Source organism: Ranitomeya variabilis, chromosome 2 (genome assembly GCF_051348905.1).
Source record: "Ranitomeya variabilis isolate aRanVar5 chromosome 2, aRanVar5.hap1, whole genome shotgun sequence".
In the NCBI taxonomy this organism is placed as follows: Eukaryota; Metazoa; Chordata; class Amphibia; order Anura; family Dendrobatidae; genus Ranitomeya; species Ranitomeya variabilis.
In genome coordinates, this window is record NC_135233.1 from 543,468,324 (window position 1) to 543,484,150 (window position 15,827).

A 15,827-nucleotide genomic window follows, 5' to 3' on the forward strand; every position below is an offset into this window, starting at 1 on the left:
GATAGGTAAAAACTAAAGAGTTATAAGACGGTGTACTCAGTCTGACTGCATGTCTGAGACTGTGATACCACCTCTGAGATCAGCCTGTTTATTTTCAGCCTAATTATTTTCTCAGGTTTTTAAGCCTATGGCAGATGCAGCAGCACAAATAGTGAAAGTGAATGGCTTCGGTGACAAAGTCAAAGTGATAAACAAGCATTCTACAGAGGTGACGTTGGGACCAGGTAAGAGCAAGGGCGCCTTTGTAACACGTTCTGTTGATGCTGTTTCTGGCTTTTTTTTGTAGGCTGACTAATATGGAGTGAATAGAAAAAAGGAAAAAATCAGCTCATCCCTCAATGTAGCTCGATCTGCACAGAAGCCCGTGATCCACGCCACTGCATGGCGTTAGTTAGATACAGGGAAGGAAAAAGTTGATCCATGTTTCAAGAAGACGTGGTAAAATCATGAAGTCTTAATTCCAGAAGAGTTAAACATCACTAGAAAAATGCAAAAATACAAAATCCAGAAAACAAACATCTTCTATGGTAGAGGATTAGTAGGGGGGCACAGAAAATTGAGAATACCATGTGCGTTTCAAACGCAAGTGCGTTCTTTGACTTGGCTAAAGCACAATACTGCAAAAGAGAGGACGAATGGTATAGAATGCATGTTATTAGTCTGAAACTAGGAAAAAAGGGATGTTTGGCTGATTAGAGGCTGATTAGAAAATAAAAATAGGGATAAATAAGAATCACAATCATTTTGGACTTGTAAATCTATGTATTAACTGTGTAACATCTCCCTGCTCAGATTCAGACCAGAATGTTCTCTGATATTTAAAGACAAACTATAGTAAGCTTCTCTATTGTGGAGTTTTTTCCACGATCTCCACCCCGTACATGTTTTGGGATAGAGTCTATGGCATAGGCGAGAAAGTTGGTTGTCTGTTGTGGCAAGATATAAAATGTTTAGATGCACCTTAATTTTCTGCGTCATCCCTACCATTCCTCTACCACGTCTCCTTGACCTGTGGATCAGAAGCTGGATCAACTTGGTTGGCTCCATGCATTAGTATTAATAAGTTGCAGAGAGGAAAGTGTTTTTTATGCATGAAATGCTGGCAATAATGAGCTTGTGTGTGAGTGATTCACCACAGAGCTCCAAACAAACATGATCTAGTCCTGTGGTGGGTGTTTTACACAAAATGCTCCCCCAATCAAGAAAAGAAGATGGTCATCCGCAGCTCCTCTTCAATGCAGGATTGTCAAGTTTAGGGGGATTCTGACCAGGGCTGTGGAGTCAGTGTCCATTTTGGTGGAGTCGGTATAAAATGGACAGACATTTAAAATATATAGTAAATTGGGTTCAGTTGTTCAGTGCAGGATGTGCTGTAAATGTTTTCATAAGACTTTAGGAAAGTTATGAACTTTTCTAGAAATGTCTGTTCCTGGTCAAAGGATCTCGGCTTTTAGTTTAGATGAATTTGTGCTGCACCTTATGACACATTTTCTTTGTTTTTTGGGCAAAAAATATATATTTTCATCTTTTACATTTTAAAAATTACAAAAAGTAAAATGGACCTATGCAAAAGTTTGGGCACCCTGCACGGTTACTACCTAGTAGCCCCCCCTTTTGAAAGTATCACAGCTTGTAAACACTTTTTGTAGTCAGACAAGAGTCTTTGAATTTTTGTTTGAGGGATTTTCATCCATTCTTCCTTGGAATATTCTTTCCAGTTCTGTGAGATTCCTGGGTCGTCTTGCATGCACTAATATTTTGAGGTCTAGCTACAGATTTTCACTGATGCTCAGATCAGGGGACTGTGAGGGCCATTGTAAAACCTTCAGCTTGCACCTTTTAAGGTAGTCTATTGTGGATTCTGACTTGTGTTTAGGATCATTATTAGTGATGAGCGAATAGCATTGTTGCTCAGGTCTCCCCGAGCACGCTCGGATGATCTCCGAGTATTTGTTAGTGCTCAGAGATTTAGTTTCTGTCAACGCAGCTGCATGATTTATGGCTGCTAGACAGCTGAATACATGTGGCAACCAGCAACCCCCACATGTACTCAGGCTGGCTAGTAGCTGTAAATCATGCAGCTGCGTGGACAAAAACTAAATCTCTGAGCACTAACAAATACTCGGAGATCACCCGAGCATTCCTCGGGAAAACCCGAACAATGAGTATACTCGCTCTTCACTAATCATCCATTTGTAGAAGCCATCATCTTTTCAACTTCAGCGTTTTTTACAGATGGTGTTATGTTTACATCAAGAATTTGTTGAAATTTCATTGAATCCATTGTTCCCTCTACCCGTGAAATGTTCCCTGTGCCATTAGCTGCAACACAACCCCAAAGTATGATTGATCCTCCACCATGCTTCATGGTTGATGTGAAGATCTGAGATTGTGGGTTGTAATAATCACCTAGGCAGGTTAACAATGCAGCTAGCTTTATTTCTCCCGTCCACGGTTATACACAAATCCAGGTCGATGGCCAAAATACAGTGTCCTTAAGTCCACAAATTCCCAACCTGAGATCGGTAGTTCCACTGCCCACGTACCAGGCGATACCTACGGTCTCCCAACTCTTGGTTGGCCCACAGCTTTTGGTATCTCAAGCCGGTATAGTGTGCAATCACAGCCTCTGTTCCTACAGACTATGGATATTGCGACCGTAGCAGTCACAGCCTATGTTCCTACAGACGATGGATATCGCGACCGTAGCTCATGGGTACCCCTCCGTCGGTCCTCCATACCCAAAGCTGCGCCCTGGAATTGAGCCCGGCCCTCGGGCAACGCTCCCCTCCCAAAGCTAACTGTGCATTGGTGGAGATGTCTCACTCAGGCTGAGTCCCATTACCCGGGCTTGCATGTGAGACCCCCTGTAGTGAAGGCTCCCCTGGGTCTAGTATCCCCATCGTCTCAAGGAGCCTAGTGGCTGAGAGGACAATGGCTTGAGGTCGCTGAGATACTGATGAGATTAATAGAATGAATAATTTACATTTACCTTTTAGCCATCTTCTGTCTGGCCTTAGGTATACATAAGATCCAACCAGTACATCCTCCTCTGCTTGCAGTCACTGAATGGAAACATTGATTACTGAGGCTGAACTGACAAGCAAGCTAATCGGTAATACCACACTGCAATAAAATCTCTAGTAACACACAATATTGATGCAACCGATGCTCTGTTCTGGAAAAGTCTGCATCGTGTAGAGCCGTGGACTCCGCTCTGCGGTCATTGGTCCAGTAGTCTTTAGTCCATGGCCAGTTCCTCGCACTTTGTAAGATGTTCTTTTCCTGTTATTCTGGGCCCTTTTTTCTCCACACATACCTTTGATCATTGTGACTAAAGAGTTCTATTTTAGCCTAGTTTCCAAAATGCATCAGGCTTGTTTAGATGTTCTTTTGCATACTTCTGACACTAAATTTTATGGTGAGGACACAGGAGAGATTTTCCTCTCATGACTCTTCCATAAGGGCCATATTTATGCAGGTGTACATTGTACTGAACAGTGTTGTGAATTTGGATTCTGGGCTCCCCCGGTGGCTACTGGTGGAATTGAACTGGTGTCTTCATCTTCTCTGTTCACCTGTTCCCATCAAGATGTGGGAGTCGCTATATAACCTTGCTTCTCTGTTAGTTGCTTGCCGGTCAACAATGTTATCAGAAGCCTCTCTGTGCTTGTTCCTGCTCCTAGACAACTACTAGATAAGTTGGACTCTTGTCCATGTTTGTTTTTGCATTTTTGTTCCAGTTCACAGCTGTAGTTTTGTTACTGTGTCTGGAAAGCTCTTGTGAACAGGAATTGCCACTCTGGTGTTATGAGTTAATGCCAGAGTCTTAAAGTAATTTCTGGATGGTGTTTTGATAGGGTTTTCAGCTGACCATGAAAGTGTCCTTTCTGTCTTCTGCTATGTAGTAAGTGGACCTCAAATTTGCTAAACCTATTTTCATACTACGTTTGTTATTTCATCTTAATTCACCGCCAATACATGTGGGGGGCCTCTGTCTCCTTTCGGGGTATTTCTCTAGAGGTGAGCTAGGACTAATATTTTCCTCTGCTAGCATTATTTAGTCCTCCGGCTGGTGCTGGGCATCTAGAATCAACGTAGGCATGCTACCCGGCCACTGCTAGTTGTGCGTTAGGTTTAGTTCATGGTCAGCTCAGTTCCCATCTTCCAAGAGCTAGTTCCTATATATGCTGATGCTATGTTCTCTTGCCATTGAGATCATGACAGTTTGACCGGACCACTAAAGGGTTAAAATCCTTGGCTGAGAAAGGAGAGAAATAAGAAGTCTGCTGAAATTTTTTTTTTTTTTTTTTCTCTCCTTCTAATCTTTGAATGGCTCTGTCCACCTGTTTGTAATGGATCTTCAGAGTGTAACTGCAGGTTTGAATAATCTCGCCACGAAGGTACAAAATTTGCAAGACTTTGTTTGTCATGCACCTGTATCTGAGCCGAGAATTCCTTTGCCGGAATTTTTCTCGGGGAATAGATCTGGGTTTCAGAATTTTCGAAATAATTGCAAATTATTTTTGTCCCTGAAATTTCGCTCTGCCGGAGACCCTGCACAGCAGGTCAGGATTGTGATTTCCTTGCTCCGGGGCGACCCTCAAGACTGGGTTTTTTCATTGACACCAGGGGATCCTGCGTTGCTCAATGTGGATGCGTTTTTTCTGGCCTTGGGGTTGCTTTATGACGAACCTCATTTGGAGCTTCAGGCAGAAAAAACTTTGATGTCCCTATCTCAGGGGCAAGATGAAGCGGAAATTTACTGCCAAAGATTCCGTAAATGGTCTGTGCTTACTCAGTGGAATGAGTGCGCCCTGGCGGCGACTTTCAGAGAGGGTCTCTCTGATGCCATTAAGGATGTTATGGTGGGGTTCCCTGTGCCTGCGGGTCTGAATGAGTCCATGACAATGGCTATTCAGATCGATAGGCGTTTGCGGGAGCGCAAACCAGTGCACCATCTGGCGGTGTCCACTGAGAAGTCGCCAGAGAGTATGCAGTGTGATAGAATTCTGTCCCGAAGCGAGCGGCAGAATTTTAGACGGAAAAATGGGTTGTGTTTCTATTGTGGTGATTCTACTCATGTTATATCAGCATGCTCTAAGCGCACTAAAAAGCTTGATAAATCTGTTTCCATTTGCACCTTGCCGTCTAGGTTTATTCTATCTGTGACCCTGATTTGCTCTTTGTCATCTATTACCACGGACGCCTATGTCGACTCTGGCGCCGCTTTGAGTCTTATGGATTGGTCCTTTGCCAAACGCTGTGGGTATGATTTAGAGCCTTTGGAGACTCCTATTCCTCTGAAGGGGATTGACTCCACCCCATTGGCTAATAATAAACCACAATACTGGACACAAGTAACTATGCGTATTAATCCGGATCACCAGGAGATTGTTCGCTTTCTGGTGCTGTATAATCTACATGATGATTTGGTGCTAGGATTGCCTTGGCTGCAATCTCACAACCCAGTCCTCGACTGGAGAGCTATGTCTGTGTTGAGCTGGGGATGTAAGGGGGCTCATGGGGATGTACCTGTGGTTTCCATTTCATCATCTATTCCCTCTGAAATTCCTGAGTTCCTGTCTGACTATCGTGACGTCTTTGAAGAATCCAAGCTTGGTTCGTTACCTCCGCACCGAGAGTGCGATTGTGCCATAGATTTAATCCCGGGTAGTAAATACCCAAAGGGTCGTTTATTTAATCTGTCTGTGCCTGAACATGCTGCTATGCGAGAATATATAAAGGAGTCCTTGGAAAAGGGACATATTCGTCCATCGTCATCTCCCTTAGGAGCCGGTTTTTTCTTTGTGTCAAAAAAAGACGGCTCTTTGAGACCATGTATTGATTATCGGCTTTTGAATAAAATCACTGTTAAATATCAATACCCATTGCCGTTGCTGACTGATTTGTTTGCTCGCATAAAGGGGGCCAAGTGGTTCTCTAAGATTGACCTTCGTGGGGCGTATAATTTGGTGCGAATCAGGCAGGGGGATGAGTGGAAAACCGCATTTAATACGCCCGAGGGCCACTTTGAGTATTTAGTGATGCCTTTTGGTCTTTCAAATGCTCCGTCAGTTTTCCAGTCCTTTATGCATGATATTTTTCGCGATTATTTGGATAAATTTATGATTGTGTATCTGGATGATATTCTGATTTTTTCGGATGACTGGGACTCTCATGTCCAACAAGTCAGGAGGGTTTTTCAGGTTTTGCGGTCTAATTCTTTGTGTGTGAAGGGTTCTAAGTGTGTTTTTGGGGTACAGAGGATTTCCTTTTTGGGATATATTTTTTCTCCCTCTTCCATTGAAATGGATCCTGTCAAGGTTCAAGCTATTTGTGATTGGACGCAGCCCTCTTCTCTTAAGAGTCTTCAGAAATTTTTGGGCTTTGCTAACTTTTATCGTCGATTTATTGCTGGTTTTTCGGATATTGCTAAGCCATTGACCGATTTGACTAAGAAGGGTGCTGATGTTGCTGATTGGTCCCCTGATGCTGTGGAGGCCTTTCGGGAGCTTAAGAGCCGTTTTTCCTCTGCCCCTGTGTTGCGTCAGCCTGATGTTGCTCTACCTTTTCAGGTTGAGGTCGACGCTTCTGAGATCGGAGCTGGGGCAGTGTTGTCGCAGAAAAGTTCTGACTGCTCCGTGATGAGGCCTTGTGCCTTCTTTTCCCGTAAATTTTCGCCCGCTGAGCGGAATTATGATGTTGGGAATCGGGAGCTTTTGGCCATGAAGTGGGCTTTTGAGGAGTGGCGCCATTGGCTGGAGGGGGCCAGACATCAGGTGGTGGTATTGACTGACCACAAAAATTTGATTTATCTTGAGACCGCCAGGCGCCTGAATCCTAGACAGGCGCGCTGGTCATTATTTTTCTCTCGGTTTAATTTTGTGGTGTCATACCTACCGGGTTCTAAGAATGTTAAGGCGGATGCCCTTTCTAGGAGTTTTGAGCCTGACTCGCCTGGTAACTCTGAGCCCACAGGTATCCTTAAGGATGGAGTGGTATTGTCAGCCGTTTCTCCAGACCTGCGGCGGGCCTTGCAGGAGTTTCAGGCGGATAGACCGGATCGTTGCCCACCTGATAAACTGTTTGTTCCTGATGATTGGACCAGTAGAGTCATCTCTGAGGTTCATTCTTCTGCGTTGGCAGGTCATCCTGGCATTTTTGGTACCAGGGATTTGGTGGCAAGGTCCTTCTGGTGGCCTTCCCTGTCACGAGATGTGCGAGGCTTTGTGCAGTCTTGTGACGTTTGTGCTCGGGCCAAGCCTTGTTGTTCTCGGGCTAGTGGATTATTGTTGCCCTTGCCTATTCCTAAGAGGCCTTGGACGCACATCTCGATGGATTTTATTTCAGATCTGCCTGTTTCTCAGAAGATGTCTGTCATCTGGGTGGTGTGTGACCGTTTCTCTAAGATGGTCCATTTGGTTCCTCTGCCCAAGTTGCCTTCTTCTTCCGAGTTGGTTCCTCTGTTTTTTCAAAATGTTGTTCGTTTGCATGGTATTCCTGAGAATATCATTTCTGACAGAGGGACCCAATTCGTGTCTAGATTTTGGCGGGCATTCTGTGCTAGGATGGGCATAGTTTTATCTTTTTCGTCCGCTTTCCATCCTCAGACGAATGGCCAGACCGAGCGGACTAATCAGACCCTGGAGACATATCTGAGGTGTTTTGTGTCTGCTGACCAGGATGATTGGGTTGCTTTTTTGCCATTGGCGGAGTTCGCTCTCAATAATCGGGCCAGCTCTGCCACTTTGGTGTCCCCGTTTTTCTGTAATTCGGGGTTTCATCCTCGATTTTCCTCTGGTCAGGTGGAATCTTCGGATTGTCCTGGAGTGGATGCTGTGGTGGAGAGATTGCATCAGATCTGGGGGCAGGTGGTGGACAATTTGAGGTTGTCCCAGGAGAAGACTCAGCTTTTTGCCAACCGCCACCGTCGTGTTGGTCCTCGGCTTTGTGTTGGGGATTTGGTGTGGTTGTCTTCTCGTTTTGTCCCTATGAGGGTCTCTTCTCCTAAGTTTAAGCCTCGGTTCATCGGCCCGTATAAGATATTGGAGATTCTTAACCCTGTTTCCTTCCGTTTGGACCTCCCTGCATCCTTTTCTATTCATAACGTTTTTCATCGGTCATTATTGCGCAGGTATGAGGTACCGGTTGTGCCTTCCGTTGAGCCTCCTGCTCCGGTGTTGGTTGAGGGTGAGTTGGAGTACGTTGTGGAGAAAATCTTAGACTCCCGTGTTTCCAGACGGAGACTCCAGTATCTGGTCAAGTGGAAGGGATACGGCCAGGAGGATAATTCTTGGGTGAATGCATCTGATGTTCATGCCTCTGATCTGGTTCGTGCCTTTCATAGGGCCCATCCTGATCGCCCTGGTGGTTCTGGTGAGGGTTCGGTGCCCCCTCCTTGAGGGGGGGGTACTGTTGTGAATTTGGATTCTGGGCTCCCCCGGTGGCTACTGGTGGAATTGAACTGGTGTCTTCATCTTCTCTGTTCACCTGTTCCCATCAAGATGTGGGAGTCGCTATATAACCTTGCTTCTCTGTTAGTTGCTTGCCGGTCAACAATGTTATCAGAAGCCTCTCTGTGCTTGTTCCTGCTCCTAGACAACTACTAGATAAGTTGGACTCTTGTCCATGTTTGTTTTTGCATTTTTGTTCCAGTTCACAGCTGTAGTTTCGTTACTGTGTCTGGAAAGCTCTTGTGAACAGGAATTGCCACTCTGGTGTTATGAGTTAATGCCAGAGTCTTAAGGTAATTTCTGGATGGTGTTTTGATAGGGTTTTCAGCTGACCATGAAAGTGTCCTTTCTGTCTTCTGCTATGTAGTAAGTGGACCTCAAATTTGCTAAACCTATTTTCATACTACGTTTGTTATTTCATCTTAATTCACCGCCAATACATGTGGGGGGCCTCTGTCTCCTTTCGGGGTATTTCTCTAGAGGTGAGCTAGGACTAATATTTTCCTCTGCTAGCATTATTTAGTCCTCCGGCTGGTGCTGGGCATCTAGAATCAACGTAGGCATGCTACCCGGCCACTGCTAGTTGTGCGTTAGGTTTAGTTCATGGTCAGCTCAGTTCCCATCTTCCAAGAGCTAGTTCCTATATATGCTGATGCTATGTTCTCTTGCCATTGAGATCATGACAGAACAGTAGAACAATATGCCATAACTCCAGAGTATGCTTAATCTTTCTGAACGTCTTTTGCAGTCAAGCGGGGATCCTTATTTGCACACACTGAAATTTTGCTTGGTCTTCCAGATCTTATCTTGATCTCCACTGTTCCTATTAACTGCCATTTCTTAATTACATTTCTAACTGGTGAAAGGGCAAATTAAAAATACTTAGCTATCTTCTTATAGCCTTCTCCTGCTTTGTGAGTAGTACTAGGCAGCTGCTTAGAAGAGCCCATGGCTGCTGTTTTTTGGCGCAAGGTTAGAGGTGTAATAATGCTGGCCTTTCCTAATGATGATAGTGAACAAGCCATAACCCTAAGAGGCTAGTTAAGGTCTGAAACCTTGGTCAAAGCTATCCAAGCACATAAATCTCCAAGGGTGCCAAAAGATTTGCATCGGCCCATTTTCATTTTTGTAATATTTAAAATAAAAAATATATATTGTAATTTTTTTTTTTGCCTAAAATACTAAGGAGATGTGTCCTGTTTAAAGGGGTTGTCCACTACTAGGACAACCCCTTCTTAATCCAAATGTTTGGCCCATATCTATTTATAGAATTACCTTAAATTGTCTGGCATCCACTTCCGTCTAGACGTCCTCGAATCCCACAATACACCCCGCCGCACTGGAAGTTTTCCGACCGCCATATTGAAATACCCAAGTGATGGGTATTCCAATGTGGCACCCGCTGGTGGTACCAGTCTGTCCGTCTCTCCCCTCTCTTCTGTCCATCGCTCCCTGTCTTCCCTTGCTCCTCTGTCGCTCCCTGCCTCCCCTCGCTCCTCTCCGTCGCTCCCCTCGCTCCTCTCCGCAGCCCCCGTCTCCCCTCACCCCTCCCGCCGACAATGCTAGCGGCGGCCATGTTGGCGGGACAGAGTGCTGATCGCCGATCACATGGATGAGAGCAGGCACGGCAGATGGATCACTGAGATGTTGCTCTCCGCGCTGCTGATCTCGGGGCTCCTGAGTGCGGAGGTGCAAGGAGCGGCGGAGATGGTGAGAGGCAGAGCTCCAGAGGGAGGCGGGGCTCCGGGAATCACCGGCTGTAACAGGGCGTGTCCTCCGGGGAGAGGAGGAATTACCGTAAACTATGATGGAGGCCCGATGCTATCACATCGGGAGGGTGGTGACGTGACGATGGAGGCAGGCTTTGCAGCATGCCCCCATCGGCACATCACCACTATCCCGATGCGATAGCATTGGGCCTCCATCTAGTAAAATAAAAAAGCCTGTACTTGCCTCCCGTGCCGGCTCTGTTTTCGCAGAGTGAGCACTCTCCCCTGGCTGTGATGTGGTGTTGTGACACATGACAACGGTGCCCAGTCAACTCTGGCGTCATTGTCACGGCCTCCAGACAAATCCTGGCTTCCTGTGCATGTTCATTGATTATTTTCTATTCGCCACAACAGCACCCACTAGAGAGAGGGGATCCGCCCCTAGAAACAGGAAACCTACAGAGAGATAAAAGGGGCGGCCCCCCCTCGCTCCTCAGTTGGTTTCCTGTTCCTAGAAGGGAACCCACAGAGAACCTCTATGGTGTAGCTAAGAAGAGGAAGGCCTGCCTGGACTGCCGCCTGTACGACTCTGCTCAGCGGCAGGGGCTCCAGAGCAGGTAGACAGTGTCGGGGGTTCCTGCTGGCTCCCCCCTCATCTGCTGTGGCTATTGTAAAGCCTGAAGATTATCAACGGTCTCCCTGCTGGGACACCGTTGTATGAGCCGACTGACAGAGCGGTGTACCTTGACCGGCCCGGACCTGGAGCAGGTAATGGTGCCCTCCTAGGTTATGTGGAGCTGAAGGCTGTATGGGTCTCCCCCCTGATTCCTCCGAGGTAGAGGCGACAGGGTTGCGGGTGCGGCATTCACTGCAGTGTCTCCCGGTGTGCAGAGACGCGCGCGCATGCGCAGTAGCGTCGGCGTCCCAGAAGCAGATGTTTGTACTTCCGGGGTCGCAGGGTTGGAGTATCATTTCCGGGGGAACCGCCATATTGGATTTCTCCATGCGGTTCCCTTCTCCCTGGCATTATACTGGAGCAGGTAAAAAAAAAAAAAAGGAAGGGGTGTGTATTAAGGGATGCACTATAAATTGCACTTCAGCAATGTAAAAGGTGCGCTATCATGTCGGCCCAAGAGGAAGTCTGTGAGCGCTCTATGGAAGAGCCACTAGTACCCAGTGGTGATGCTAGGAAAAAGGGAAGTGGACGCTCCAAAATGAGTGACTCCACTGACAAATCGGGAAGGAGATCGTCCCGTTCCACACCCCAAGCCAAACTAACACCCCAGCAGCCGGTATACAAAATATACTTCGGGGTAAGTGTATACATGGCTTCGCTGAGGCTTATATTAGTTTCCTCTGCTTATGTTCTTCTGTAGGCAAAGAGGACGGAGAAGACCAAGCACAAACAATGTGCTATATGTACCGAGCTCCTGCCTGACTTGTATTCTAAAAAACTGTGTCAGGCTTGTATAGATAACACCTTGCGGCAGGAAAGGTCCGTTAAGATGAATGAGATACGGCTAATGACTCGGGAAGAACTTCAGTCATTGGGAGGTGGTCCCTCAGTAAATATTGAAAAGAAAAGTAGGAGAGTATCCTCACCTAAAGCTGACACATCAGCAGAGAGTGGGGAAGTTGACTCCGAAGTCTCTCAGCTGTCTGAGTCGTCAGATGAAGAGGACTATGTCTGTTTTCCAACTGATGGCGTAAACAACTTGGTTAAATCAGTGAGGAGTACGATGGGGTTGTCTGAGTCAAAAGAACCCCAAACGCCACAGGAGATTATGTTTGCGGGTCTTTCTCAGCGAAAAGGCCACGTATTTCCGGTAAACCAGGCCATAAAAGACCTCATTAAGAAAGAATGGAGTAAGGGACAAAAGGGGTTTGTGCCAATATCCTGTAAGAGACGCTACCCCTTCGATGACGAGGATTTGAATTCATGGGCTAAAATACCAAAAGTTGATGCGGCTGTGGCATCTACATCTCGCTGTTCTTCTTTACTTGTAGAGGATGCAGGTTCTTTACCCGATCCCATGGATAGAAAATCAGACGCACTTCTTAAAAAATCGTGGGAAGCCTGTGTCACTGCATTCAAGCCGGCAATCTCAGCCACGTGTACTAGTAGGTCTATGCTAGTTTGGCTGGAGCAGCTGGATCAAAACATCAGGAGTGGCGTGTCCAGGGAGAAATTACGTGCGTCTATTCCCTTGATTAAGGGTGCTGCGGCTTTTATATCTGATGCCTCAGTGGATTCTCTCCGCCTGGCGGCCAGGACAGCTAACCTCTCCAATGCTGCTCGGCGAGCATTATGGCTAAAAAACTGGAAGGGGGATGCCCAGTCTAGATCCAAATTGTGTGCCATACCCTGTCAGGGTGAGTACCTCTTTGGTGCCGTTCTGGATGATATACTCACTAAGGCGGGTGAAAGGAAGAAGGGGTTTCCTAATCCCTTTGTTCCTTCTTACAGAAGGGCATTCAGGAAGCCATCATTTGGCAGGAAGGGAGGCTTTAAGGACCAATGGAGAAACAAAGAATTCAGGCAGAAGGGCAAGTTATTCAACAAGCGTCCCTTCAGGCCAGCAGAAAAATTCCGGGAACCCTATTCCACCAGTGGGCGGTAGACTTCTGGGATTTATTAATCAGTGGAAGAAGATAACTGTTAATCCATGGGCCATAAATTTGATATCTTCAGGCCTCACCCTAGACTTTATCCGAAAACCTCCGGATTCCTTCCTGCTCACCTCCCTAAAATCCAGACTGCAGCAAGAGGCACTGGAAATTGAAATTAAGTCCCTTTTGGCCAAACGGGTCTTAATAGAGGTTCCGTCATCTCAAATAGGGAAGGGGTTCTACTCCCCCTTGTTTCTGATTACTAAACCTGACGGATCCTTTAGAACTATATTTAATTTAAGAAAGCTGAACACCTTCATAAAACCCAGAGCATTTAAAATGGAATCCATTCGGTCAGCCATTAAAAATTTGTTCCCTAACTGTTACATGGTAGTACTGGATCTTAAGGATGCAAATTACCATCTTCCTATACACCAGTCACACCAGCAGTTTCTTCGGGTAGCAGTTTTTATAGACGGTCAGGTTCGTCATCTACAATATAGGGCAATGCCCTTTGGCCTATCTATGGCTCCAAGGGTTTTTACTAAATTGTTATTGGAGGTAATGTCCTTTCTGCGATTAAAGAACACACTGGTCATTCCATATCTGGATGATCTTCTAATTGTGGGAAAAAATGCCCTACAGTGTGAGCAAAGGTTGGAGGAAGTGGCGTTTTCTTTACAAACGCTTGGCTGGATTGTCAACTGGGAAAAATCCAGACTCCAACCTGTTACTTGTCAAAAATTCCTAGGACTCCTTCTGGATTCAGTTGACCAAGTATGTTGGTTGCCTGACGATAAGAAAGCTTCCATAATTGACAAAGTAGGCTTAGCAATCAAAAAACGTAGTATGTCACTAAGAAGTGCCATGTCGTTGCTGGGTTCACTAACCTCATGTATCCCTGCAGTTAAATGGGCGCAATTTCATACCAGGCAGCTCCAGAAATTTATATTACAGGAGGACATTAAAAGTCAAGGACATTTGGATCAGACAGTTTTTCTAACATCAGAAGTAGTACACTCCCTTACATGGTGGTTAGATTGGGAAAACCTATCAAAAGGGGTACTATGGGTTATCACCCCTTCTAGTATAGTGACCACAGATGCTAGTCCTGAAGGCTGGGGGGCACATTTTCACGATCAGGTGGTTCAGGGTCTTTGGTCCAGATCGGAATCTGATAAATCCTCTAATGTTAAAGAATTAAAAGCTATATATTATTCCCTACTCCACTTTCTTCCCCAGCTACGAGGCTCTCACACAAGGGTCCTCTCCGACAACACCTCTCCGGTGGCCTATCTGAATCATCAAGGAGGTACACGGTCAGACAATCTCATGGAAGTCGCATCAGACATCATGATGTTGGCCGAAAATCATCTGTTGTCCTTGTCAGCGGTGCACATCAGAGGCATAGACCACTTTTGTGCCGATTTCCTCAGCCGTCACACCCTTCATCAAGGGGAATGGATGCTAAACAGGAGAATTTTCAGATTGATAACAACCCGGTGGGGCATGCCTCAGACCTGTTCGCAACAAGGGCCAACCGTCAGGTCAAAACATTTGCCTCTCTATGCAGACTAGACAACCCGGACATATTCGATGCCCTCCAGGTGCCATGGACATTCGACCTGGCTTATGCATTCCCTCCATGGAATCTGTTACCTATAGTAATAAGAAAAATAAGGGAGGAAGGGGCAAGAGTTCTGTTGGTAGCCCCATTTTGGCCCAAAAGGCCATGGTTTTCATGGCTCAGGGCAATGTCAACTACAGACCCTTGGATTCTGCCACAGACCAAGGACCTACTGTCTCAGGGACCGTTTTTCCATCCTCGGGTAAAGGGCATGAATTTGACTGTATGGAATTTGAGAGGCAGTTATTAGCTCTAAGAGGTTTTTCTAGTGGGCTTATAGATACCCTCATGAAGAGTAGAAAGCCTTCTACTACCAAAATCTATGTCAGGGTCTGGAGAAAATTTCTTGAATTTCATACAACACAACTTTCTTCTGAGGTGCCTATATTTTCAATATTGGAGTTCTTGCAAAAAGGGCTTGAATTGGGGCTTTCTGTAAATACTCTGAAGGTTCAAGTTTCAGCTCTAGGAGCTCTCTTCAGTTATGATGTGGCAGGTGATAGATGGATATCTCGTTTTATATCGGCATGTGAGTGGTCAAAACCAATAGATATACCACAGGTGCCTCAGTGGGATCTAACTTTGGTCCTAGATGCCTTGACGCAGAGCCCGTTTGAGCCTCTTCATACAGCCTCATTAAAAAACATCTCGTTAAAGACGATATTATTAGTAGCATTGGTATCTGCTAGAAGAGTGAGTGATCTACATGCCTTATCAATTGATCCTCCTTTTTTATCTGTGACATCTGATAGAATAATTTTGAAGACGGACCCTTGTTATCTCCCTAAAGTAGCCACTAGTTTTCATAGATCCCAGGAGATCTTATTACCTACCTTTTATGAAGACCACTCGACTCCAGAAGAAGTAAGACTTCATACCCCAGATGTAAAGAGGGCTGTTCTAGCCTATTTAGAAAGGACTAGGGACTGGAGGAAGAGTAGGGCTCTCTTTGTGTCTTTTGAGGGTAAAACCAAAGGTTCCAGAGTCACAAAAAGCACGCTATCACGCTGGATCAGAGATGCCATAATCTTAGCGTATAAAGCTAGAGGAAGAGATCCTCCAATGCATGTGGGAGCACACTCTACAAGAGCCTTGTCGACTTCCTGGGCAGAAAGGGCGAACGTGCAAATAGACCTTATATGTAAGGCTGCAACTTGGTCTTTGCCTAATACCTTCTATAAGCACTATAGATTAGACCTATCTGCTGTTTCTGATCTAACCTTTGGGGTTTCGGTTCTTGACTCAGTTAACCCACCCAATTTATAGTCTCTGTAAATCTCTCTAGTGGGTGCTGTCGTGGCGAATAGAAAATACCGGATTACTCACCGGTAATGCTCTTTTATAGAGCCCACGACAGCACCCATTCACATCCCTCCCTTTTCCTTTATTTAGTTGCACGTGGTGCCTTGGTAAGGAGATGTAAAT

The 15,827-nt window shown here is 45.8% G+C and overlaps 1 protein-coding gene across 3 annotated transcripts in view; it reads left to right on the forward strand.

Annotated features, from left to right (window-relative positions):
- Positions 1 to 15,827, forward strand: part of PRMT7 (protein arginine methyltransferase 7) — a 155,849-nt gene that overhangs the window by 58,214 nt on the left and 81,808 nt on the right. For all 3 annotated transcript variants that reach the window (XM_077288150.1, XM_077288147.1, XM_077288149.1), the window contains exon 5: positions 116 to 224. In XM_077288150.1, coding sequence (XP_077144265.1) covers positions 116 to 224 — 109 coding nt within the window. The remainder of the gene's footprint in view (positions 1 to 115; positions 225 to 15,827) is intronic.